General features: G+C 36.5%; 1 protein-coding gene across 3 annotated transcripts in view; it reads left to right on the forward strand.

Moving 5' to 3' along the window:
• Positions 1-21705, forward strand: part of ralyl (RALY RNA binding protein-like) — a 182305-nt gene that overhangs the window by 58820 nt on the left and 101780 nt on the right. For all 3 annotated transcript variants that reach the window (XM_015398974.1, XM_015398972.1, XM_015398973.1), the window contains one exon: positions 19757-20030. In XM_015398974.1, coding sequence (XP_015254460.1) covers positions 19775-20030 — 256 coding nt within the window. In that variant the 5' untranslated portion in view covers positions 19757-19774. The remainder of the gene's footprint in view (positions 1-19756; positions 20031-21705) is intronic.

The following is a 21705-nucleotide window of genomic DNA, read 5'->3' on the forward strand; positions in this document are numbered from 1 at the left end:
TCTGTATATAGCTTCCATATTTATTTATTTTATAGCCTTTTATAATTACTGTCTGCTTATATGTACCATTTATTGTTCATACATACATAGTTTCTGTACACATGTAAATAAAAATGTATATCCTGTAAAGCACTTCTGGATAGATGCAAAATACATTTCATTGTTTTGTACTTGTGACAGTCCAAGGACAATAAAGTTGAGCTCTTTCTCTTCTAGATGAGAAAAGTTTGTTTGATTGACTCTGAATAAGAATACATGCCTTAAAACGTGCAAAGAAAAATCCTTCAACTGCTAGTCATTGTATGAAAACATAATTAACAAAACCAAATTAGGATGGATTATTATAAAGAAGAATAAAATACACCAAATCTCTGCAAAATGTTAATCAGTCAGGGATGAAAGCTTCTTACCTATATGGAAAAAATCCCAGAAAAGTTCAAAATCACATCTCAACATGCCATTCTTGTGTTCTCTCATTAAAGGAAACCGCACAGCACAAAAAACACAGTGATGTTCTGTCTCTTGCTCTGTCCACTGGTGTGTTTTTTCACCTCAGGGCCGCCATCTAAATGCTAATATCGTTTTGATATTTATTTCCCCCTTGAAACTGGCATAAATTTTGCATATATTTGGGACTTGGCAAAATGATTATGGCTGAAAACAAAATTGACATTGGAAACCACAAACTGAGAGAAATCTTCCTACTAAAATCTCATGGCAACAAAAAGCAAAATCAGGGCCAAATTTTCCTGACCAACTGTCCACAGCTACCCTCCCTGGCTACTTTATTTTAACATAATATTAATGAAATTCCTTCGACTTGATTGATCCTGCGGTCTGTGGTGTGAACGTATGTTTGTGTCAGCTGCAATTCACAGAAGAACCTTGCCTCTCAGTGAAATGCAGCTGAGCACACAGACCTAAGAAGCTCCTTCTCATCAAACAGTCTCTGAAGCCAGCCGTGCTGCAGGCAAGGGCAGCAGCTGCTGGACATGGCCTCTGCTGACCCTCTGGGTCACAGCATCGGTACAGATGGCTGACCAGCAGCGCTGTGCTGCACTACCAGAGGAGAAACCATGCCAAGGATATGTACACTATACCCTGCTGAAATTTGACTCATAACCAGAAGAAACTACAGGCTGTTTATTTACATGCAAAAGTCAAAATGAAAGAAAAAACATATCAAACTTGATTTCCTTGCTTATTTAAGTGGCATTACGCTGATAATATTCTTGGTTTTCTTCATAAACAAACAAACTAATTTCAAGGTTATCAAAATTCCTTTTAACTGTTGCCAAGCGTTTGAAGCCAAAACACGCCTGTCATTATCCTACAATGCAGGCTCCTGAGTGCACAAACAGCCCACAGAGGCAGCAATAAACAAGAAAATCCTTCAGCAGACTGTTAATTGTTGTGAGGTGGAAACAAGATTAAATGAAATGCCTCATTCAGCGACAACATGCAATGACTGAGATGATAAAGCCAGAGCTGCCTGTATCCTTCTACAGTATATTTAAGATGTATGCTTTCAAAGAATTATTCATTGATCATTTTTATGTATTCATTAGTGTTGTCTCAGCAGCTTTCATTTAAATATGGCATGTTTGCAAAGTTTAGTAGCTACATCAATATATATATTGTTCTTTATTTTATGAGAACTCCAAGTCAGAATTAAATGGTATTCTGGGGCATCAAGACGAAGAAATGATTTAGCCTCTTATGTCCAATTTGCCTTTTCCCCCCTGATCTGTATATTAAAGAGGTGAAAACAAAAACTATTTAATTTGGTGTGGAGAAAAAGATGGGAGTCTGCTATTTTTTCATATTAAAAAGGGAGATTTTAAATCGTCTGTAAAAGGTCACATTTTAAAGCAGTTGCATCTCAAAAATCTATTTGAAAAATGAAATTATATGTCAATAGCAGAATAGAATTCAACTTTATTGTCATTACATTGTCAAGTACAAAGCAAAGAAATTCACTCTCCGAATAATAAATTAGGCTGGCCAACAGCCCTGGATTCCCATTCCATCCAAGCCTAGGGTGCCCGTAGTTCTGCAGTTGCGGTACCGCATGTGCACAAATAATCATTTTTTTTTGTTTTTTTTTTCTTTTCACTCATTGGCAGGTCGTGGTGGATGATTGGATTGCATGGAATACAGTAGAAACAGACTATTTTTCAAATGAAAATCTTTAACCTGGACTTATTTTGGGGACTGCATCTTATACCTGTTAGAGGCGTGACATCGGGGTTGTTCAGAAAACACTCGGCGCTAAGGCACCAAAGGCATAATTCTAATAGCTTATGAATCAGAAGAGGAAGCAAATCATCAAACCAACAACATCCTCACATAGGATTATTTACAGAATCACACATAGGCTGCACCGTCTTATACTTATAAATCCTCTCTCGCTGTTGTGATATTGAAGGATGTAATCAGTTTTTTAACACACTCCAATCGTCTTGTTATGATGAGTAAATGGCTTTCTTATGAGAAAATTATCATCTTGTTGTCACAAAAAAACGGCTTTCGTTATCTTTTGATAATTAGAAAATTAACTAATTTTCTCGGGGAAAACCCCAGTGAAAAAGAATCGGAGGGACATGACCGCTCTCAGTCTCTGCATAAATGGAAAAACTGCAATATAAAAAAACTCATGTGCTTTGATAAAACGATTGTCCAATTCGATGAGGGTAGTTTGGTTCCATCTTATATGGAAAAAATTTTTTGCATATAAAAGCTGAGGAAGAAAATCCAAAGTAGTTGAAGATTATGGTGCAGCCTATTTGGATTCATTAAAAGGTAAGCACTAAAATATGGCTAATTCTCATGGATTTTCATTTGCCGCTGCTAGTTGTTTTCAAAAGTTATCGCTTGAACAAACATATTCACCTGCATTTTTCATTGTATACGCAATTTCAAAACTTTGCATTTTTGAAATTTGAAGAGTACTGACATAGTTTTGCGCTAGTTTTGCACACTTGAAATGTGAGCCAATGCATTTTTTAAATAAAAAAGCCCAAAACCTTTAAACATTTTCTAAAATCTCCTTAGTTAAACTATATTGTGACAATTGACTAATTGAACATTTTTATGGTTTTAAAACAGACATCCCAAGTTCCAGTTTTCAATTTCAGGGAGATGCTTATTGAAGCGGAACTTCCGGGAGACTTGGGATCTCTGTTAAAATTGCAGCTGATCAAAAGATTGATATACATTGACAATGGTTACTGGCCTGTTTACTTGGATTTTGTTCACAACCCGAATTGTGTGAATCAATGTGCTCTAGTAGACTAGTTTTACTCTATGTTTTGAGCTTAGTATGCCCTATTTTAGCATGACACACAACTATTCTTTTCTCCTACAATTTATAAACAATCCTGTTGTTCTGTAAGATATAGAATCATCCTTAATCTGGCAGAGAAATATTTTGTCCCATACTAGATCAATACTGAAACTTGATGGAACAATATCTCATAAACCATATTAATTCTGCAATAACAATTTATTTTTGAGCTTCTGTGCATTGACGCGCCACATCAACCAATCAGAGAAGCTGATCGTTCTGCTGATGCAGAGAACTATGGTCACCCAACTAAAACTGCTTATTGACGCCTAAATTTACTTAAAATGTTGAAACCTGTCTACACAATGTGTTAGATTTTCTTATTCTGGGGCCTGAAGTTTGTAACACATACCTGAAAAACGCTTACATTTACTTCCAGTCGCAACCAATATTAGAGGAAAAACCTAAAAAGCGACTGGGCCTGAGGCAGCTGCTGCTGAGAATTTCCAGTGATGGCGTACTGCCAGCATATGGGGATCTGAGTGCCTCCAACGCATAATATTTTAAGGCAGGATCGTAATCTTGATGAACTGGTTGCACAGATGATGTTTTCAGGTTTACTTTCTTGCATAAGAATATATTAAAACTACTTTTTACCCACTTGTGAGAGCAAATTAAGCAAAGCCGCTCTCTACCATTGAACGCATAAGCAGCAGAAGCATAAGATGCATCAAGTTCTGGACACTCTTTACTGGACGTGCTTCAGGAATATCAAAGATGCATCTTACCTTTGTGTACAAGCATAAAAAATGAAGCAGCAGGTGCTTTTTTCCTGCTGAAATGAAAATGTTGATATGACTAATTGCTTTCCTCATCACCTCTTTACAAAAAAGAAAAAACATACAGTACTGTAGACATTGTTGTCCAGGCAGAAAATCCCAAAAAAGGTTTGGTGGATGTTCCCTTTTTTATATCTTTAAGGTACCAAAACTAGTATAATACCTTATTCTATTCACTTTATTTTCTGTGATGCTTCTAGAAAATGAATCAAGTTAGTAACCGAACATGATTGCTATTACAAAGTGGTTTGTTTTGTTATGTCCTGTGCTGTATTTTGCTGTAGCTAATTGGTCAGCAGTTCAGCTAGTTTTCAAAAAGACTTCTTTTACTTTTTAATGTTTATCTGATAAATGCATTAAAACTACTGTGTGGATTTTTATACAAGGGAGGAAACAAACCCATTTGTTATATCATCCTTCCATTTTTCTAATCAATCAGCCTGGATTAAAAGTTAAAGTAATTTATTTTAATTAGAGGGGGGCAAGGCCAGACCACATTGTTTTCATGCATCAATCTGGTCATTGATTTTTATTTTTTCTTGTCTCTAACATACAGCAAACTATCTTTGGGGAAAGAAACTACACCTGAATCTCACTTATCACCTAATGTCTAATATGGTGCAGCATAAATGAGTTTCTCCCACCTCATATTACCTAGGTCCCAGGTGCAGGTAAATGAAAGCCAGCAGAGAAATTACTCCATTTGCATGTTAGCTAATTGTGTCATTGCTCTAGGCTCCCTAATAGTCACTGCATTTCTAAGGAATAGAGTTCAGAAGGAATAAAAATGGCAGGAGCTTCAAAGCATGTTTTCGACCATTTGTTGTGAAATGGGATTTGCCGCAGGTGAAAGGAAAAAGGACCCTGCTGCGAGGGGTTATGGTATTGAAGTTGGAAAAGATATATGAGGCAAATATGTTATAGTCTTCCTCTCAAGACCATAACTGCCCAAGAAAAAACATGAATTATAGAACATGTGCAATCCTAAACATTTCTTTGGTTAAACTTTTTCAGATAATGTAGCATTTAAACATGTTAATTTAATTTCCCTTCACATACTTTTAAATGAATATTAATAAGATAATTATTGGCTCAAGCGAATAAACAATATGTTTATATGTCAAAGTACTATGACTGAATCTAGGTGTGTGGTTTTTCTTCTTTTTTAAGCTGCTTTGAGCAATAAAAAATACACCATAAAAGTATGGAATCTGATTTAAAAAAACATTTTTGTTCAGAATTGTAATGCAAATAAGATAGAATCTTCAAAAAACAGAATACAATGGATTTGAATAGAATACAATACAATACACAAGATCATTTATTGTCTCACATTGGGAAAAATCGTTTGTCTCAATGACAAGGAAGATAGGGAAAGGAAAGCATACAGGCACAGACAGAAACAAATTACAAAATGAATAAAAATCAGAGAGTTAGAATAGACTGTACAGCAAGGAAAATAAAATAGTTGTGCTAAAATATAAAATTGCATACGTAGATCTCTTCAGTCCTGTCTTTCCCTGTTGGTACTTCTCTTTTTTTGGTTGTTTTCCTTGCATCTATGATTCCTTTCATTTGTCCTTTGGTCTCTCCATCTTTTACCCCTGTGGAATTCCTTGCATTCTCTCTTTCTATCATTCCTTATGAGACTATTGCTTTTTTCCTTTCTTCTTTACAGCCTTCTGTCTAAATCTTGGTTCCAATTCTTTCTTTCCTTTTCCCCAGGTCCTTTTTTTGTGTTCAACGACCTTCTTTGTGTCTTCTCTTCCTTGGTTCCTGTTCTTATATCTTCATCCTTGTCACTTACATACTATCATGTCTTCCTACCTTGTGTCTTCTTGCTTTCCCTTCTTGCTTTCCTTCCTTATCCTTATTCTATTATTTTTTTCTTGGTTCATGCCTTTTTTTGATGTCCTTTCTTATTCAATGCCTGCCATTATTTTAAGGTAATGTTTTTCTTTTTTTATTGTTATATCTTAAAGTATGTTCTGGACATGATGGAGGTCAATGAACCCTCATTAGTGGTGTTTTAACGTTCCATGGGGCGTTGCTCTGGAATTTGAATAGTCTGATTTTAAACTTTGCCAACAGTGCTTGCTCCGCATGAAAGGAAGAAAGCTGTTTATCCTCACTGTTGGAGAAAAGCCGCCATGACACAAGGCGAATAAGTTTCTTGTTCTTCTTTTTGTTTGATTTTACTGGTAGTTCATTTTCATCTAATGCTGCATGTAATAGAGAAAATATAAGGAGACTTTTCCTGGAAAAAGGATTTACTAGCTATTGTCTTAATCATAAAAAATGGACTGAGGGATTTCAGTTGATCAAAGAGTGTAAAGCCAGCTTCTGGTGCATTGTTGTTTTCTTGACAGCCATCTTAGATTTATTCTTAGATTATTATTAGATTTAGTCACATTTTAGTCATTACTATATGTGATAGTTTATTCGCCAAAATCTCAAATCGTTATTAGTCTAGTTTTAGTCAATTTTATGTTGCAATTCTCTACACTCTACAATTTCAAATAACAACCAGGTTTATTACCAGACTCACAGCTCTAGCCTAGATATTACAATAGCTGGGTATAGAAAGCTGCTGTGCAGTTCATCATTGCTGTTGGGCAGAAAACTGATTTATAGAATTCAAATACAATTTTTAATTAATTAACGCCCTACTTTATACAACGGTGTCTCACAAAAGTTGTGAAAAAAGCAGATCTAGTTCAACACGTCATATTGGTTAAAACAGCAGACAGACAAGCTAACACCCCATTACAATAAAGGAATGGTTTTAGACATACAAGGGTTCCATACCCTGTATTCCTGATCTACTATGATTTATGCATTATACACAGATGAATAAAATCTTCATTACTCCAAAAATGCAAAGAACAAAAATAGGGATGCACGATATAATCGGCCCCCTATCGGTATCGGCCTGTATCGGCCTTAAAACTGAATATCGGACATCGGCCACCCCACCGATATATAACCCGATATTTGATCAGCTTCTGAGTTTCTAAAGTCTTAAAAAAATATAAAAAAATACTACTTCTTCCTCAAAAACGTATTTTTTACAGACTTAAAAACTTCTAAAGACGAGGGGGAAAAAATGATGATTGACGCGGTATTGATCTATTTTACTAACAAAATCTCACAAGAATTTGCAAAATATCATGAGTCAGTAACAGAATGATGAAATTTCATGAGATTCTGAAAGTAAAATAGATCGATACCGCGTTTTTAAAAATCTATTTGATATCAGCATATGAAAATATATTTCAGTATATTATCAGAAATGGATAACAAAACTGCTATTTTCAATGATTACTTATTTTTGTCCAGCTTTAACATCGGTATCGATATCGGTTATCGACTACGTTAGTTTTAAAATATCGGATATCGGCCAAAATCCCAATATCGTGCATCCCTATACAAAAACATTCTTTATACTTTGACAATGTAGGCTTTATTTGGCCTGTAATGCCATGACCAAAATTTCAAGGCTGATACTGTTTAGTAGATTACAGCGCAATGATGCACTTTTTTTTATTTTTTATAATGCAATGATGCATTTTAAATGTTTGACCGACCACCTGCTAACATTTTTATTTAGTGTCGTCCTGTCCACGAAAACTCACAGCCATGAGTTGTCATGTTTTCGTCATCAAAGATCCATGTTTAGCTCTTCAGTTCTCATAATTGTCATGATAAAAAGGAGCATCAACAAAATAATTTCATCATTGTCATCGTTGCAGAAAGCAACACTGATCTGGTGTGATGCACAGAAAGTTCTTTCTAAAGTGTTAATATCTAATAACAAATGAAAGGCCAATGTTTTATTGACAGGTACTGTGTTTCACTGATAGCAAACTGCATTTTTTTTTTTTATTCTGGTAGGTTTTCTAACACGTTCAAATAATTATATTTTTCATGGTCTTATTATGTTTTACACAAATCTAGTGGTGGTTTCTCATTGAATACTAGGGAGGACAGATCTCATTAGTACATTTAGCTCCTGAAGTAATAAGTATGTTGCTCATTAATCAGCTTTTGAGCCCGCTCTTGGATGTCAGCCTCTATGAGAAATCCCCGTTTAGGCTTGAGCCTTGTTGCAGTTTAAGCAAACAGCGAGAAAGTAGGGCCCTGATTGGATAACATGCAAAAATACATCACTTCCAGTCAGGCTAAAACTCTGATGGGGTCTATTGAGTAGGCGCAGGTTGGGGACGGGTCGGGGAGCTGGCTGATTTATGCTGATTGGCCAAACATACTAAAAGAGTTTTGACTGACAGTAGGCAGACAGATGGAAGGTTTTCCTCATCAGACTGAAACAAGAGAGGAAAAAGAATAATTCAGTCAGAACAATCGTCATGTGATGAACTCTTGCTGTGGTTTTACTGGACTTTCTTATTTCAGAGCACTGCCATTGCCACAGTATTTCATAATTGGGTGTTTTTAGTAAACATTTGTTACCTAAAAGTTGAAATGTACATGTATAGTGTAGTCCTTTCATACAAACTACAAGCTGGTTCAGTCCCATAAGGTGGACTTTTTGTCATGATCAGGTAGGTTTTACTAGCCCAGATGCAGAACTCACAGACACACAGGCAGGATAAAGTCCAATAGTTTATTGCTTTCTGGCAGGATTCTTCCTGGAGAAGCAGAGAAGACAAGGCAGGTTAGGTTCAGGTTTACAGGTTTACAGGTTCAGGCAGGCAGGGTGGCTCAGGCTTGCTAGCCACGACCAAAGTCAGTTCAGTTCAACAATCCGGCTCAGAGTGGAGCTCTCACCCAGCTTATATAGGGAGAGCTTAATAATGAGCTGATGGGGATCAGCTGTGAGCGCTGAGCACCAGCTCCCAGGAAAGGATCTCTGGTGGGCAAGCCTCTGGATCCCAACAGATAAACAGAAGCCCACAACAAGGGATCCACATCGCCCTCTGGAGGGCAAACCCCTGGATCCCAACAGTAACAGAAGCCCACTGAAAGGGATCCACGTCGACCTCTGGAGGGCAAACCCCTGGATCCCAACAGTAACAGAAGCCCACTGAAAGGGATCCACGTCGNACAGAAGCCCACTGAAAGGGATCCACGTCGACCTCTGGAGGGCAAACCCCTGGATCCCAACAGTAACAGAAGCCCACTGAAAGGGATCCACGTCGCCCTCTGGAGGGCAAACCTCTGGATCCCAACAGGCAGCAGAAACCCTCAGAAAGGGATCCACGTCGCCCTCTGGAGGGCAAACCTCTGGATCCCAACACTTTTAGTATGTACAGTGACACTAGATAATTTCAAATATGTTAAAAATGTACACTTACACTCTCCTGTAACTGAATTTATATTAAGGAGTCAAATATTGACATCTAACCAGAGATGGACACTTAAAATAAACTAAAAACAAACTGATATAGATCCCATTTAGATTTAGACTTATACAGATTTATTTGTCATTTTGTTTAAAGAAGTGTAAAGCATATTTCATATTTTTTTAAAGTGCGGCCTTAAAAAATAGTAAAATATATATATATAAACAGTAATATAGAAATATGAATGTAAATGTACAGTTCTAACATTTTCATTTTTTTTGTATAATGATAACATATAATAAAATACAATACAATAACCCATTTTACAAAACATTCAGCAGTCTAACGGCAGTGGGGAAAAAACTGTTCTGGAATCTGCTGGACCTGCATCGGATGCCTCGAAGCCTCTTCTCAGAGGGCAGCAGGGAGAATAGTCCATGGAGGGGGTGTGAGGGGTCATTTATGATGTTATGGGCTCGGGATACACAGCGTTGGGATGAAATGATTAAAGTTTATTAGATTAAAGCTTATCTAGCAACCACTGTAAAATGTACTACTGAAGCTGACTTAGGGGAAATGCTTTTTGAAATTGGCTCCAGTCTGTGTAGTCATCAGTGTTGGAAGTCTTAAAAAGGTAACTATTTACTTTTTCCAAAAAGTATGTGAGTTGGACGATCAAAGGAAGTTACTAGAAAAGCACTCAGAGCACAGACTTTCGCCAAGCTGCAAATTTCACCCCCAAAATTCAACCTGCTAGGGCATTACCAAATTTAAATGAATTGTTCCTTGGGATGAGGGACACCTCAGGTCTAGAATTTCTATAAAATCTGTTCATACGCATTTAGTTGAACCTGCTAACGACTAACAACCTTTTCTCTTCTTGTGTTTTTGTCTTCAGTAAAATACCTCTGGACTTTTTGAGTTTGATGCTGAGGATGTCAATACTTACTGCTGTCACCCTCTGGTTTAGTGTGGAACTGCTTCTTCCACCAAATATCTCACAATGTTAAAGGATATTTCAAATAGTCTGGTGTCCAGATTATGTTCTGGATCAACACCAAAATGTAGTGGATAGTTCCTTGGCATTAGGGGCAACTGACGTAAAAACATAACCACCTTGGCGGAGGTAATTACGTGTCGATGTAAAAATGCAGTTACTTTTTCTAAGCAAAAGTCTATATGGATGTAATACTGTCCTGTCAGTAGAGTTTTGAACTGAACTAGAAGTTATCAAACATAAAAATGTTCTTTCAAAACTCATAAACAAAAATAATCAAATTAATGGGCTACTTAGCGGAAAACATTGTTTGTTTGTCTGCCTGGCTGTGTGTTTCCTGGACGGGGCCGCCTTTTACAGCTGCTTTTTGTAACTCTGCTTCTGTCTTCTTGAAGCCCAGTCAGCCTCTGCAGATGGCCGCTCACACTGAGCCTGGTTCTGCTGGAGGTTTCTTCCTGTTAAAAGGGAGTTTTTCCTCTCCACTGTCACTACAAGCATGCTTAGTGTGTCGGATTGCATCCGAGTCAATTAGTCGATGCAATCAACTGGTTTTCCTTAGATAGAAAACTTTGATTCAATTTGACTGGATGATCTGGTTGAACTGTAAAGTGTCTTGAGATGACATGTGTTGTGAATTGGCGCTATATACATAAACTGAATTGAATTGAAATTGAATTGAGTTAATCCAAAGCATTTCAGTGTTTGTGGTGGGTCAAGTAAGTCAAGAAACTCAAGGGTAGAGTTTATTATAATTGATGTTTCTGGTAAAATAACAAAGAAATTACATGTTTTAATTTCTTAATATTTATGAAAATCAACAGGCTACAACTGGCCATAGAATAGGAATAACTGGTAAAACACTGGTAGTCATTAGTTTGAGTCTCTTGTAAGAAAGTCCCAATTGCCATTCTGGGATAGATATGAGCGGGTAAGATATTGAAGCCTACTTAGAAAACTGAAATTAGTATTTTTATTTTATTAAATAGTCAAGATGTAAAAACTTTTTTCAATCCATTACCACAGCTATTAAGACATTTCCATCCTAAAGATATACAATTTTTTGTCTTACCTTCAAAATGAGCTATTTTTTAAAATTATTTATTTGAATAGCATTAATGATAAAAGAAGAAAATAGATGGTATAAAAAAGATCCATCCTGAAAGGAAAATAAGCTTGCAATAGTTTCTTGGTCCTTACACGTATATTCTGTTCTGTCATACCTAAATGCTTCAGATCATCAAATAAATCAAAACCTTGCTTGGCAACCACTCCTAAAAAAGTTAATCACTGTTCCTTGCTTTCTCTATTTGTGTGTAGCCTCTGTCTCTTCGGTTATCTGGATGCTGAAATGTCTTTGCTGATCAGACAAACCTTTAAGAAAAAAGCATAAAAACAGAAGAGTCATATTTGGCTGCAAATATTTTTTCCCCATCTCAGATTCAGCTCATTGGTTACACTATTTAATGTAATATCTTTTTTATATCAGCTCAAGAGGAATGTCTAAGAAGAAACCCTAATGGCATTTTCAATTTATGAAAAAGTACATTTAATGTCTTCTATAACTAATATCATCTTTATTGGCTTTTGTTCTACTGAAAAAACCAAAAGATAAAACCCTCAGTAATGATTTGTGATAGCCAGAAAATGCTGAGGTAGTATCACTGGGCCATCAAGGGTAATTTCTCTCACATTTACTAAACTTCAAACACCTTTTTACTGAGAAAATTCGAGTCATTCCTCCTCCTTTTTAGAGACCCACGTTGTTTAGCCATTTCGAAATTTTGAATTGAATTCCAGCCCAGCAGCGTGCACCTCTACTCATAAAGCCGAAGGCAGTGGGTGATTGAAAATGTGGAGAAAATTAGTTTTATGTCTCTCCGTCTTGTAGACTATTACCATTTTTCAGGATGTGGGTTGATATGTGAAATGTCTAGCTTGACAGGAAGATCATTTAGATTTTCAATTTTTCTCCTAATGAATTTAATTTCTACATTTATTATTTTAACTCAGAATAAAGCATAGTGCGGTGATTGCAGTTTATCTTCGTAGAGAGCAGTCATTCTTTGTCATAATCCACAAACGGGCAAAAATAAATAACACACTGCTTCGCTGAGATGCTTTGGAGCCCATCATACAAATAGAGACATTGATTTACAAATAGAGGGTAGCTTTTTCACAGTTGTTCTCATTGCTCTTGCTGCAGAGACATGCAGACAGACAAGATATTAATGGACGGAACCCACAAGGCAATTATTTCAGCCCTGCACTACATGGCAGCGAGACCAATGAAAAAGGTGTATCAGGTTACCTTTCTGTGTTCTGAGTCAGTAAGCAGCATCTCCAGCTGTCTTTCGCCAGTCAAGCTGCCTTGGCAACAATCAGAGCAGAGTGGCTGAGGCACACTGAGGAGAAATGTACAACAGTGGAGATTACAACAGGAATCAATTCAGTCAGCTCGCTCCATGCGGTATAAATCATGTTGGCCAGGTGCATCTTTAAAGGGTCCCAAAGACACATTTATTTATGTGTAGGCTATAGCATATGCAGTTAGAGGAAATTAGAAAAAAAATAATAAAAAAGCATAAGCCAAAATAAAATATGCTGTGGAAAACTTAGTAGGCACCATAAATTTGTAGCTAATAAAAGTTGTTATGATCTGTGTATTGTTTCATGATGAAAAGTAGCTGGCCTTACATTTGACTCTAGAATAGACTGACATACAAAGTAGTGTAGTAGTAGTAGTAGTGTAGTAGTGTAGTAGTGTGGTAATGGCTGACACCATGACTACTAGACACCCAGCTGAGGCTACAAAACAACCCTATATCATTACCCTTCACCGCTGTGCTTTACAGTTTGTATGAGGTGTTTGTTGAGATATATTGTTAAACATAAACCTGGATGTAGTGGCCTAATTTGGTTGCAAAGGAGAGCAATTTCAGATACATTGTTATTATGTTAATGTTATGTCATTTTTAAAAGTTCTGTTCATCTAACCAGGGTAAAAGTCTTTAAGTTCACAAAATCTGACCCATTGAAAAGAGACAGATGTTGTTTGGATCATTAAGCCAAACTGTCGGTGTTTGACAGATAGTGCTATATTTGACTGCACACACGTTTTTATACACTTAGGTGTTCATGGTCCATTAACTACAAGGTGACTGAAACATCACCCATCCAAACTTAACAATGATAACAATGGGAATCTTAACACTGAAAATCTGCACATACAGACTTATATCTGCATTTAGATTCACATCAGTCACTAGAACACAAACTGTCAGTTATAACTCTGGCGGATAAACAATACAAAATAAAAACTTTTAGCACATCAGGAAATCACTTTAAGCATGTGGTTACGCACACTGAACGTTTTCATAAGTCGTCCAATAAAACTGCATCCAACACAGAGCAGTTTTTGAATAACCCTCTAGTAGTTTCTCCAAAAACAACACCTATTGGTGAATTTCAATTCCAACAAAACTGTCAATCTCATAGACAAAACACACAAACTAAAGCTGGCTGTATTTTGTTACTGGGTCTGGTGTAGCTCAGACTCCGATATCCAAGAAACCAAGCAACAGCTACGTAAAAGCATCATGCAGCACAGAACAACCAGCAGCTTGGGGCAAGATTCAGAGGTACAACTGCAACTCAATTGCAAAGGACTCACCTTTGTAATGATGTTCAGATTTTCAAAAAAGAAGGCAGATGATCTAAAAACAGGAAGGGGGGAGCCATGTTTGTCACATGGACCTCCATGAGATCAGAAATAGCGGCCTTAGCAAGCCCAATCTAAGGCCAATGAATAAATGTCTTACCAGAGCAAAGATGGATGAAGTTCCCCAGTTCAGTCTGGGAAACCGGGTCAAAATTATACCAAAGAATTTTCAGAAGCTTTGGTATTAATACCTAAGTATTTAGCTCATGTGATATACTTTAAAGAGGAGTTTATCCATATGAAAAAGGCTTATGTGTAAACCTCAAAATTTGGGGAAATTAAAAATGATTTTTTTTTTTTTTGTATTTTAGTACTAGAAATTATTTCAGGAATTCAAAATGACTTAAAAAACAGTAAACTAAATAAATCTGGAAAAAAAAACATTATTTGTCTTTTTATATAGTGTGCAAAAACTGTTTAATTTCAATGTTTTATTATCTAAAGGTCAAAGTGTGTAATACTTAATGTCATTTAAAATATGACATTGCATTTTGAAAAACCTAAACCTTTCCTGCATAAACATCCTAGAATAAAAGCTAAACTAAAGATCTGTCTATTTGGGGCTCTTCTTCCACAAATTAGGAAAGCTTCTGTTAGTTTCAAAAAGGAAAATCGCTTTAAAGAAAGTTAATGGAGATGCACAATTCTGGGATGTAGTTGGGGTTTCTTCTAGAGTGCATTTAATAGAGTTTTTTAGAATTGTTCTACAATGCATCTCCCAATTTTCTCAATGTGGTGCAATCATGTCAGAGGAGGAGAAGTTTAATAAAGGTTGTAAATTTAGTTTAGAAAAAAGCAAGATCAGATGGAGAACCATGGATGGAATACTTTAGTGTCCTTCCCATAAGAAAACAAAAGAGAGGCTGACATGAGGTACTAAACTGTAAAATACTCCAGTGACCAGTACCCTCTCCTGATTTATCCTATAACAGAAGCAATCTAATGCTTCTCCTCTGATTTGTCATGTTCCCTGTGACCTACCTGTGAACATTAATTTGAAGATGGTGTCAGACTGCCATTTTGAACCACCATGGGATGATGGGGGAGCATGTACTGTATGTCGCTACACCTGCAAGCACATTAATTTTTGACGTCAGTTGCAGATAAGCATCAAGGCCATTTGATAGACTGGAAGCAGCACTGGTTCCCTCCACAGATGCCTACCCACACAGAGAAACGACAAACTGGAGCAGCATTTTAAACATGAATCATCATTCAGGCATATTGTTGTGCAGAAAAACATCTGCAGCAGCCAGTTATCTAGTGATGCTTTGCTTCTGTTTTCATACATGTAAAGAAAAAAAATTTAAAGAAATTAAAGTTATACAGTTTGAAGGCATTTTCTTTGGATGGGTTGGTTGGAAGCCTAATGAGGCAGGTAAAGCTGTACTAAGGGGTTGCTCATTGCTTACATATGATCGTAGCAATGCATATCAGGGTTTGATTTCTAATTTGGATTTTCAATTATTAAGACATTAACACTATCCAAACCAATCTGGCCCTATATTGATGAATACTTGCTTGCCAAGCCTTATAACTAGTTGTCTAACCTTTGGTAACAACAGCTTATATCTATTATCTATTTACCATAATTGCTTTGCTTTGATAACAGGAATTTTGCCTCTTTAGTAAGAACTGGTTCTCTTGTCTTAGCCCACTAAAAAGGTCAGTTCTTTCAGCTTCCAAGCAGTTCTTCAAGTTCCATTGTCTCTAAAGTTTAAGCATAATAAGATAGAATTATGATGCAGATGGGTCAGTACGTTTATGTGTTGAATTTTCTTTTAACTTCAATTAGTGGCAATATAAAGAACCATAAATGTGTGAATCTATTGTTCCATTCCCTTTTAGTAATAATTAGCAATTCAACTTAAACTTTAAACAGAAATTTGCCATGTTTAAGGGTATCTCACTGCATCTTTGTTTGGGTTAAATCCAGGGTTTTCCTAAGCCTCTACAAAATATTTATTTTGAATTCATAAATTCAGAATTTGACTGGTTTACTTTGCTGGAATTTGTTCTTAAGCTTAATGTCATTAAGCTCTTTCAGTTTTTCTAGCAGAGAGCAGAATTAATTCTTCAAGATCTCCAGCCCCACATCATCTATCATGATGCTTAAATACCTTTAAGTGTTTCTGTACTTGTGCAGCAAACTAAAGTTAATTTGTGCTAAAGTCCATTTGTACAATGGTTTACTGTGGTTTACTGGAGTCCAAGCCTTGCTCATGGCTCATTGTTGTCAAAGGCTTTGTGCTTTTAATGTGCAATTTTGAATTCCTTAAATTAGACTGACCAATTTTAGATAAAGTAGCATACTTCCTGTTATCATTGAGGCATTAAGAAGGTGATATGATGATTTGCAGGTGTGAGAGCAATCAGACCATATGGTAAATTTGCTGATAAAATCATACACATCTTTCCAAAAAATGCTGTTAATCGCAGCTACAATTTAGTTTTTTATAAAAGGGGTAATTACTTTCGCACAATGGGGCCAGGTTTGTTTTGACATTGTTTTCTCCTTTATTAAATATAATCAAAATTGGCAGAGAGGATTTGGCAAGGTGTTCATGGGCGCAAGCCAGGAACTCAACTCTGCTAATCAACCCGCAAGTGCATTCTCCATATATTTGTGGCACCATGTCAGCATTTTTTGTTTTGTTTTGTTTTTTGTTTTTAAGATTATATGACATAACAACAGTTAAAAGGCTGATGTTCAGCTTAAAAATATCACAGGTGTGGGGTGTGGACCACCTCTTAGATGGTCTTTCTTGTTGAATGCACCTAGAAAGTATATTTCCCTTCTGTAGTACCAAAGCAATCTAATATTAGGATGTCCATCAAAAATAAAATGTATGCACCTCTTAGGGAAAAATGTATTTGTTTAATCTTTCCAGGTTATGTAAACCAACAACCATTTTACCATAAAGACTGTGTGCAATAATGGAAGAAAGACAGCGAGTATGAGAAATGTGTGTCTGTGTGTGAGCATGATATTCCAACATCAGTGTTTCCTTGGTAACTAATCCTATTTACTGAGGATTGGATCCATTATTTTGGTTCTCAGTCTCAACGGTGAGTAGTTGTTATCACCCTGTGTCAGGGACAGAGACTCATAGCAGGTAAATATTGAATATCTGGTGTTTTCCCAACACCACTTCTCAGTAATTAATTCACTAAAGGTAATCTATTTAGGGAACACAGACTGCCATGAAAACCTGGATTTAACACAGAATCAAACAACTGAGAATGTCTTGTGTCCATTCACCTTTTTGTTTGATAGTTGGCAAAGATACTACACTAAGGTTGCATCTTTTCCATGGATTTAAATAGTTGTTTTCTGATCTTTCAGCTCCTCCACTCTTATAAAAGACAACATTCATGCTGTAAATAAACTAAAGAAAAATAAAAAGAATTGCTACAGACTGGCACAAAAGCTGAAAATGATGTTTGCCGCAGACCTGACACATACAGACAGGCTGAATAAAACCGCTCCACAAATTACAACCTCCTCATTTCGCACTCAATGAAAGGACACAACAATAAATGTATTGAAACGGGAAATCTTTCGAACTGGCGGCTGCTGTGTTTGGTTTCTCACAAAGCAAAAATATCTGCCATGACATTCACATATTGTTGCTCGATCTTGTGTTATGCTCAGTCACTCAGTAAGAATATTTCAACATTGCAAAAATGCTGTTGCATGGGTAAACAGTTGACTGCTCGATGACCTCGTGTGTCACTTTACATTATTTACAGAAACTAAAGTGGATCTTTAACAACAGCCTGTTTCAGCAAGAGTGCATCTAACTTAATTTAGATTCAGGCAAAATACTCACCATGTGTCATGAAGTCACAGGCTGTTTTATGCTACACAGATGAAATTTAAAGAATCATTAGAATAGAGTCTGGAGGCATAGCTATAGCCTAGATTATTAATTAACATTTCTCAACAACTGTTGCTTCCTCTCTAAAGGTTGTGGACAAGTGACAGAAAGTACATTCTTATGATGGAGGCTGGGTTAGCCTAGGATGCTTTTTATTTTTTATGCTCATTTTGTATGCTGTCCTTTAACAGGTAAAGTTAAATGTTGTTTTTAAAGGTTTTTCAGCAGGAAAACTCTAGAATTTGAAAAATTTTCCAGGTTTCACTAAATAAAAAAAAAGAATATCAAAAAAGCTTTTCTTTAGTGTTTCATTTCCTATTTGATGGTTCAAAAGATTCATCCATCCATCCATCCATCCATCCATCCATCCATCCATCCATCCATCCATCCATCCATCCATCCATCCATCCATCCTTCCATCCATCCATCCATCCATNCATCCATCCATCCATCCATCCATCCTTCCATCCATCCATCCATCCATCCATCCATCCATCCATCCATCCATCCATCCATCCATCCATCAATGCCTGGTTCTGCTGGAGATTTCCTCCTGTTAAGAAGGAGTTTTTCTCTCCACCGTCGCTACAAGCATGCTTACTGTGAGGGATTGCCTTTGAGCCAATGAGTCGATGCAATTAGCTGGTTTTCCTTAGATAGAAAACTTTGAACCAAACTGACTGTATGATCTGGTTGAATTATCTCTGTAAAGTGTCTTGAAATTACATGTTGTTGTGATTAACTGAATTGAAATTGAATTAAATCCATCCATCTGCAGTCCATGCTTTTTTTGGAGATTCCATCGTTCAGTAGACATATTTGGAATATTAAGAAGAATAATTGTGACCATAAACTTTGAATTGGGACAAGTATGAAATTATAAGATTGAATCAGGTTCCCAACCATTTTTTAAAGACCCTAACCATCCTCTTCATGATAGTAGTGTAAGGTTAACTCTTTGGTTTATCCAGCCTGCCACAGTTCCGGTTATTGCTCTAACTGTAATAATGTAAACATTCCAACTAGTAATTTGTTCAACCTGTTTCCTGATTGACAAAATTCACTACATTTGCTTCTCTAAATCATCACTGCAATTTATTTTGTTTTTCCTACACTGGACAGTTGCTAAGAGAACTAGGTGTGTGTTTCATTTAACAGAAATACATTAGCTTTAGTGAAGATATGTTTTCTTCTTAACTTATTTAATATTAAACGTTAAAAGTCCAAAACTTCCAATATCTCTTGTGTCTGCAGAAACCCCTTTTGAACATAAAGTTGGGAATTTCTACCAATTTTTTAACCTGCCAATATAACACTGGTTAATTTGTTGCTGTTCCAGGACTTAACATTGAATTTCTAGAATGAGTCTAAATTTTATTCAAGAAACCTACATGTGTGTGTTTCCCCTAGGAACTTAAAAACAGATAACACTTTTAGCAGTTTTTACTAAACCGAAGTTTGACAAGTCTAAAAGAGTCCATTTGTGCAACTGCCATTAAAAATACCCTGAAAAAGCAATGTTTTGATTGAATAATGATAAATAATAATAAACATTTTATTACTACTAAATTCATTTGGCACATACTTGGCCATTTTATTCTAAGATTTATGCCTTGTTCTGTTCAGAATTAAATCCTTTGGCGTATTTTTCTCAGGAGCAGAATAAGCCGGAGCTGACCTGTCCAGCCACTAAAGTTCTTCCCTTCCGTTCCTTCCTTACTCTGTGTCCCAGGAGGGCAACCGGAGGAGAATGACTGGTAAAACCCAGACCAGCAACGTGACCAATAAGAATGATCCACGTTCCCTCAACTCCAGAGTTTTCATCGGGAACCTCAACACAGCCATCGTTAAGAAGACCGACATAGAGGTCATCTTCGCCAAGTACGGCAAGATAGTGGGTTGCTCTGTGCATAAAGGTTATGCATTTGTACAGTACTTGAATGAAAGGAACGCCCGGGCAGCTGTTGCAGGAGAAAACGCTCGCATCATTGCAGGACAACCTCTAGGTGAGTTATCTACATTTCTAACTCTTGCATTGCAGTATTAAGTTGGAACTTATGAATGAGTGGAAGGATACAGCCATTTCTGCACTTTCCCCTTGAAAGAGAAAAAAACTTCAACCATGCCAGGAACAGGACTGTCTCCTTAGGGAGCACAGAATGCCTTAGGCTTTTTTCAGACTTTCAGTTTGAACATCGCTCCTCTCTGAAGTACTGAACTGCCGAACTGTCTGTGTTTGTTGTCAAGCTGTTTTGGAGAAAACTGCTCTCTGAAAGTGTAAATGATCCACTCGTGGGACTTGATTTTACCATTTACCAAGCACCAACTTGCTAACAGCACGTCAAAGCTCTCATACCAAACAATTTAGAGCACAACATGATATGTTAAGTGGTCTGGGACATTGCTGCAGTTTGCTTTTCAAGCATTTCCTTTTCTTTTGCAGAGAGACATTGCAGTTGATCATTTCAGTGGATCATTTTGAAATTGGTGTGCTTGATTTTCTAATGTAGATTATTTGTTCTTGATCTTGTTTGATAATGTAGATTATATGATTTAAAAGAGTTAAAGGAAATGTGCGTAGGACTAACCAATCGTGGTTGTTCCGGTGTGTTCAGATTTCCACCTCAGAGGTTGACAGGTTTTTTTTTTTGTTTGTTTGTTTGTTTTTTGCTGTTAAATTAATAAAAAAAAACAGCCAAATATTGTTTGACTTCACTGATTTCTAGAAACAGACCTCCATATACTGTTCTTAACCCTTGGTAGGTGATCTATTTCCATAAATTACTGCATTGGTTTAATTCAGAGTTCATGGTGGCTGTTAGACTTTTTCCTTCCACTCCCGCAAAGTTTGTTGTTTGTTGGTATGCTTGAATGTACCTATCTGTTAACAGCCATTCTTTTGCTTTTATCCCTTAAAATTTTAATTCTGGCTCATATTGGGGTTTTCAAAGCAATGAACAATAAAAATAAGATTAAAGAAAATGCCTTGACGAATGTGATAACATTTGTAATGATTTTATAGTCATTACAAATATTATGATTTCATCTTTTGAATAAAAAGGCAGAAATAATTTCACTTTCAGTTACTATCTCATTTTAAATTAAGCTTTATTTAACCTTATCTGACTTCATAAACACTGACTTTAATATTGGGATCCTTTTAACAAAAGTAAACATTAGACCAGGCAGCATACTGCATAAAGTTCGAAAGGGTATAGTTGGGCAATATAAGGGCAGGTATACACTGCAATATTTCTTTTGTTGCTCAAGCCTCAATTTAAATTTTGAGGATCAATCGCAGAGTTTAAAAGTTTCCAGCTTGTGATGCATGTCCTCACAGTGTATGAAGCAACGCTCAGATTGGACTTGAGTACTCACACTGTACATCCTTAAAGACAGGTTGGAGTTTTAAACAATACCAACATGCAACACAGTAAATAGAGGTATCTAGTAACAGAAGAAGAAGAAAAAATGGCAGTTTTATTTTTAAGCATGCATAATCTGAAAATCTCAGAGGAAAGAGTTCTCAGTCTGGTCGTATCACCACTTCAACATGTAATTCACTCACGAGCCATGAACAAAATATCAAACAGGTTTGATTTTCTTGAGGCCCACAGTTTCTTATCAGGAGCTTTATGAGGTGCCAGTCACCTCTTGTGAACCCCATGTATACCGCAGAAC

The sequence above is a fragment of the Cyprinodon variegatus genome, unplaced genomic scaffold (assembly GCF_000732505.1).
Source record: "Cyprinodon variegatus isolate N-32 unplaced genomic scaffold, C_variegatus-1.0 Scaffold976, whole genome shotgun sequence".
Classification (NCBI taxonomy): Eukaryota; Metazoa; Chordata; class Actinopteri; order Cyprinodontiformes; family Cyprinodontidae; genus Cyprinodon; species Cyprinodon variegatus.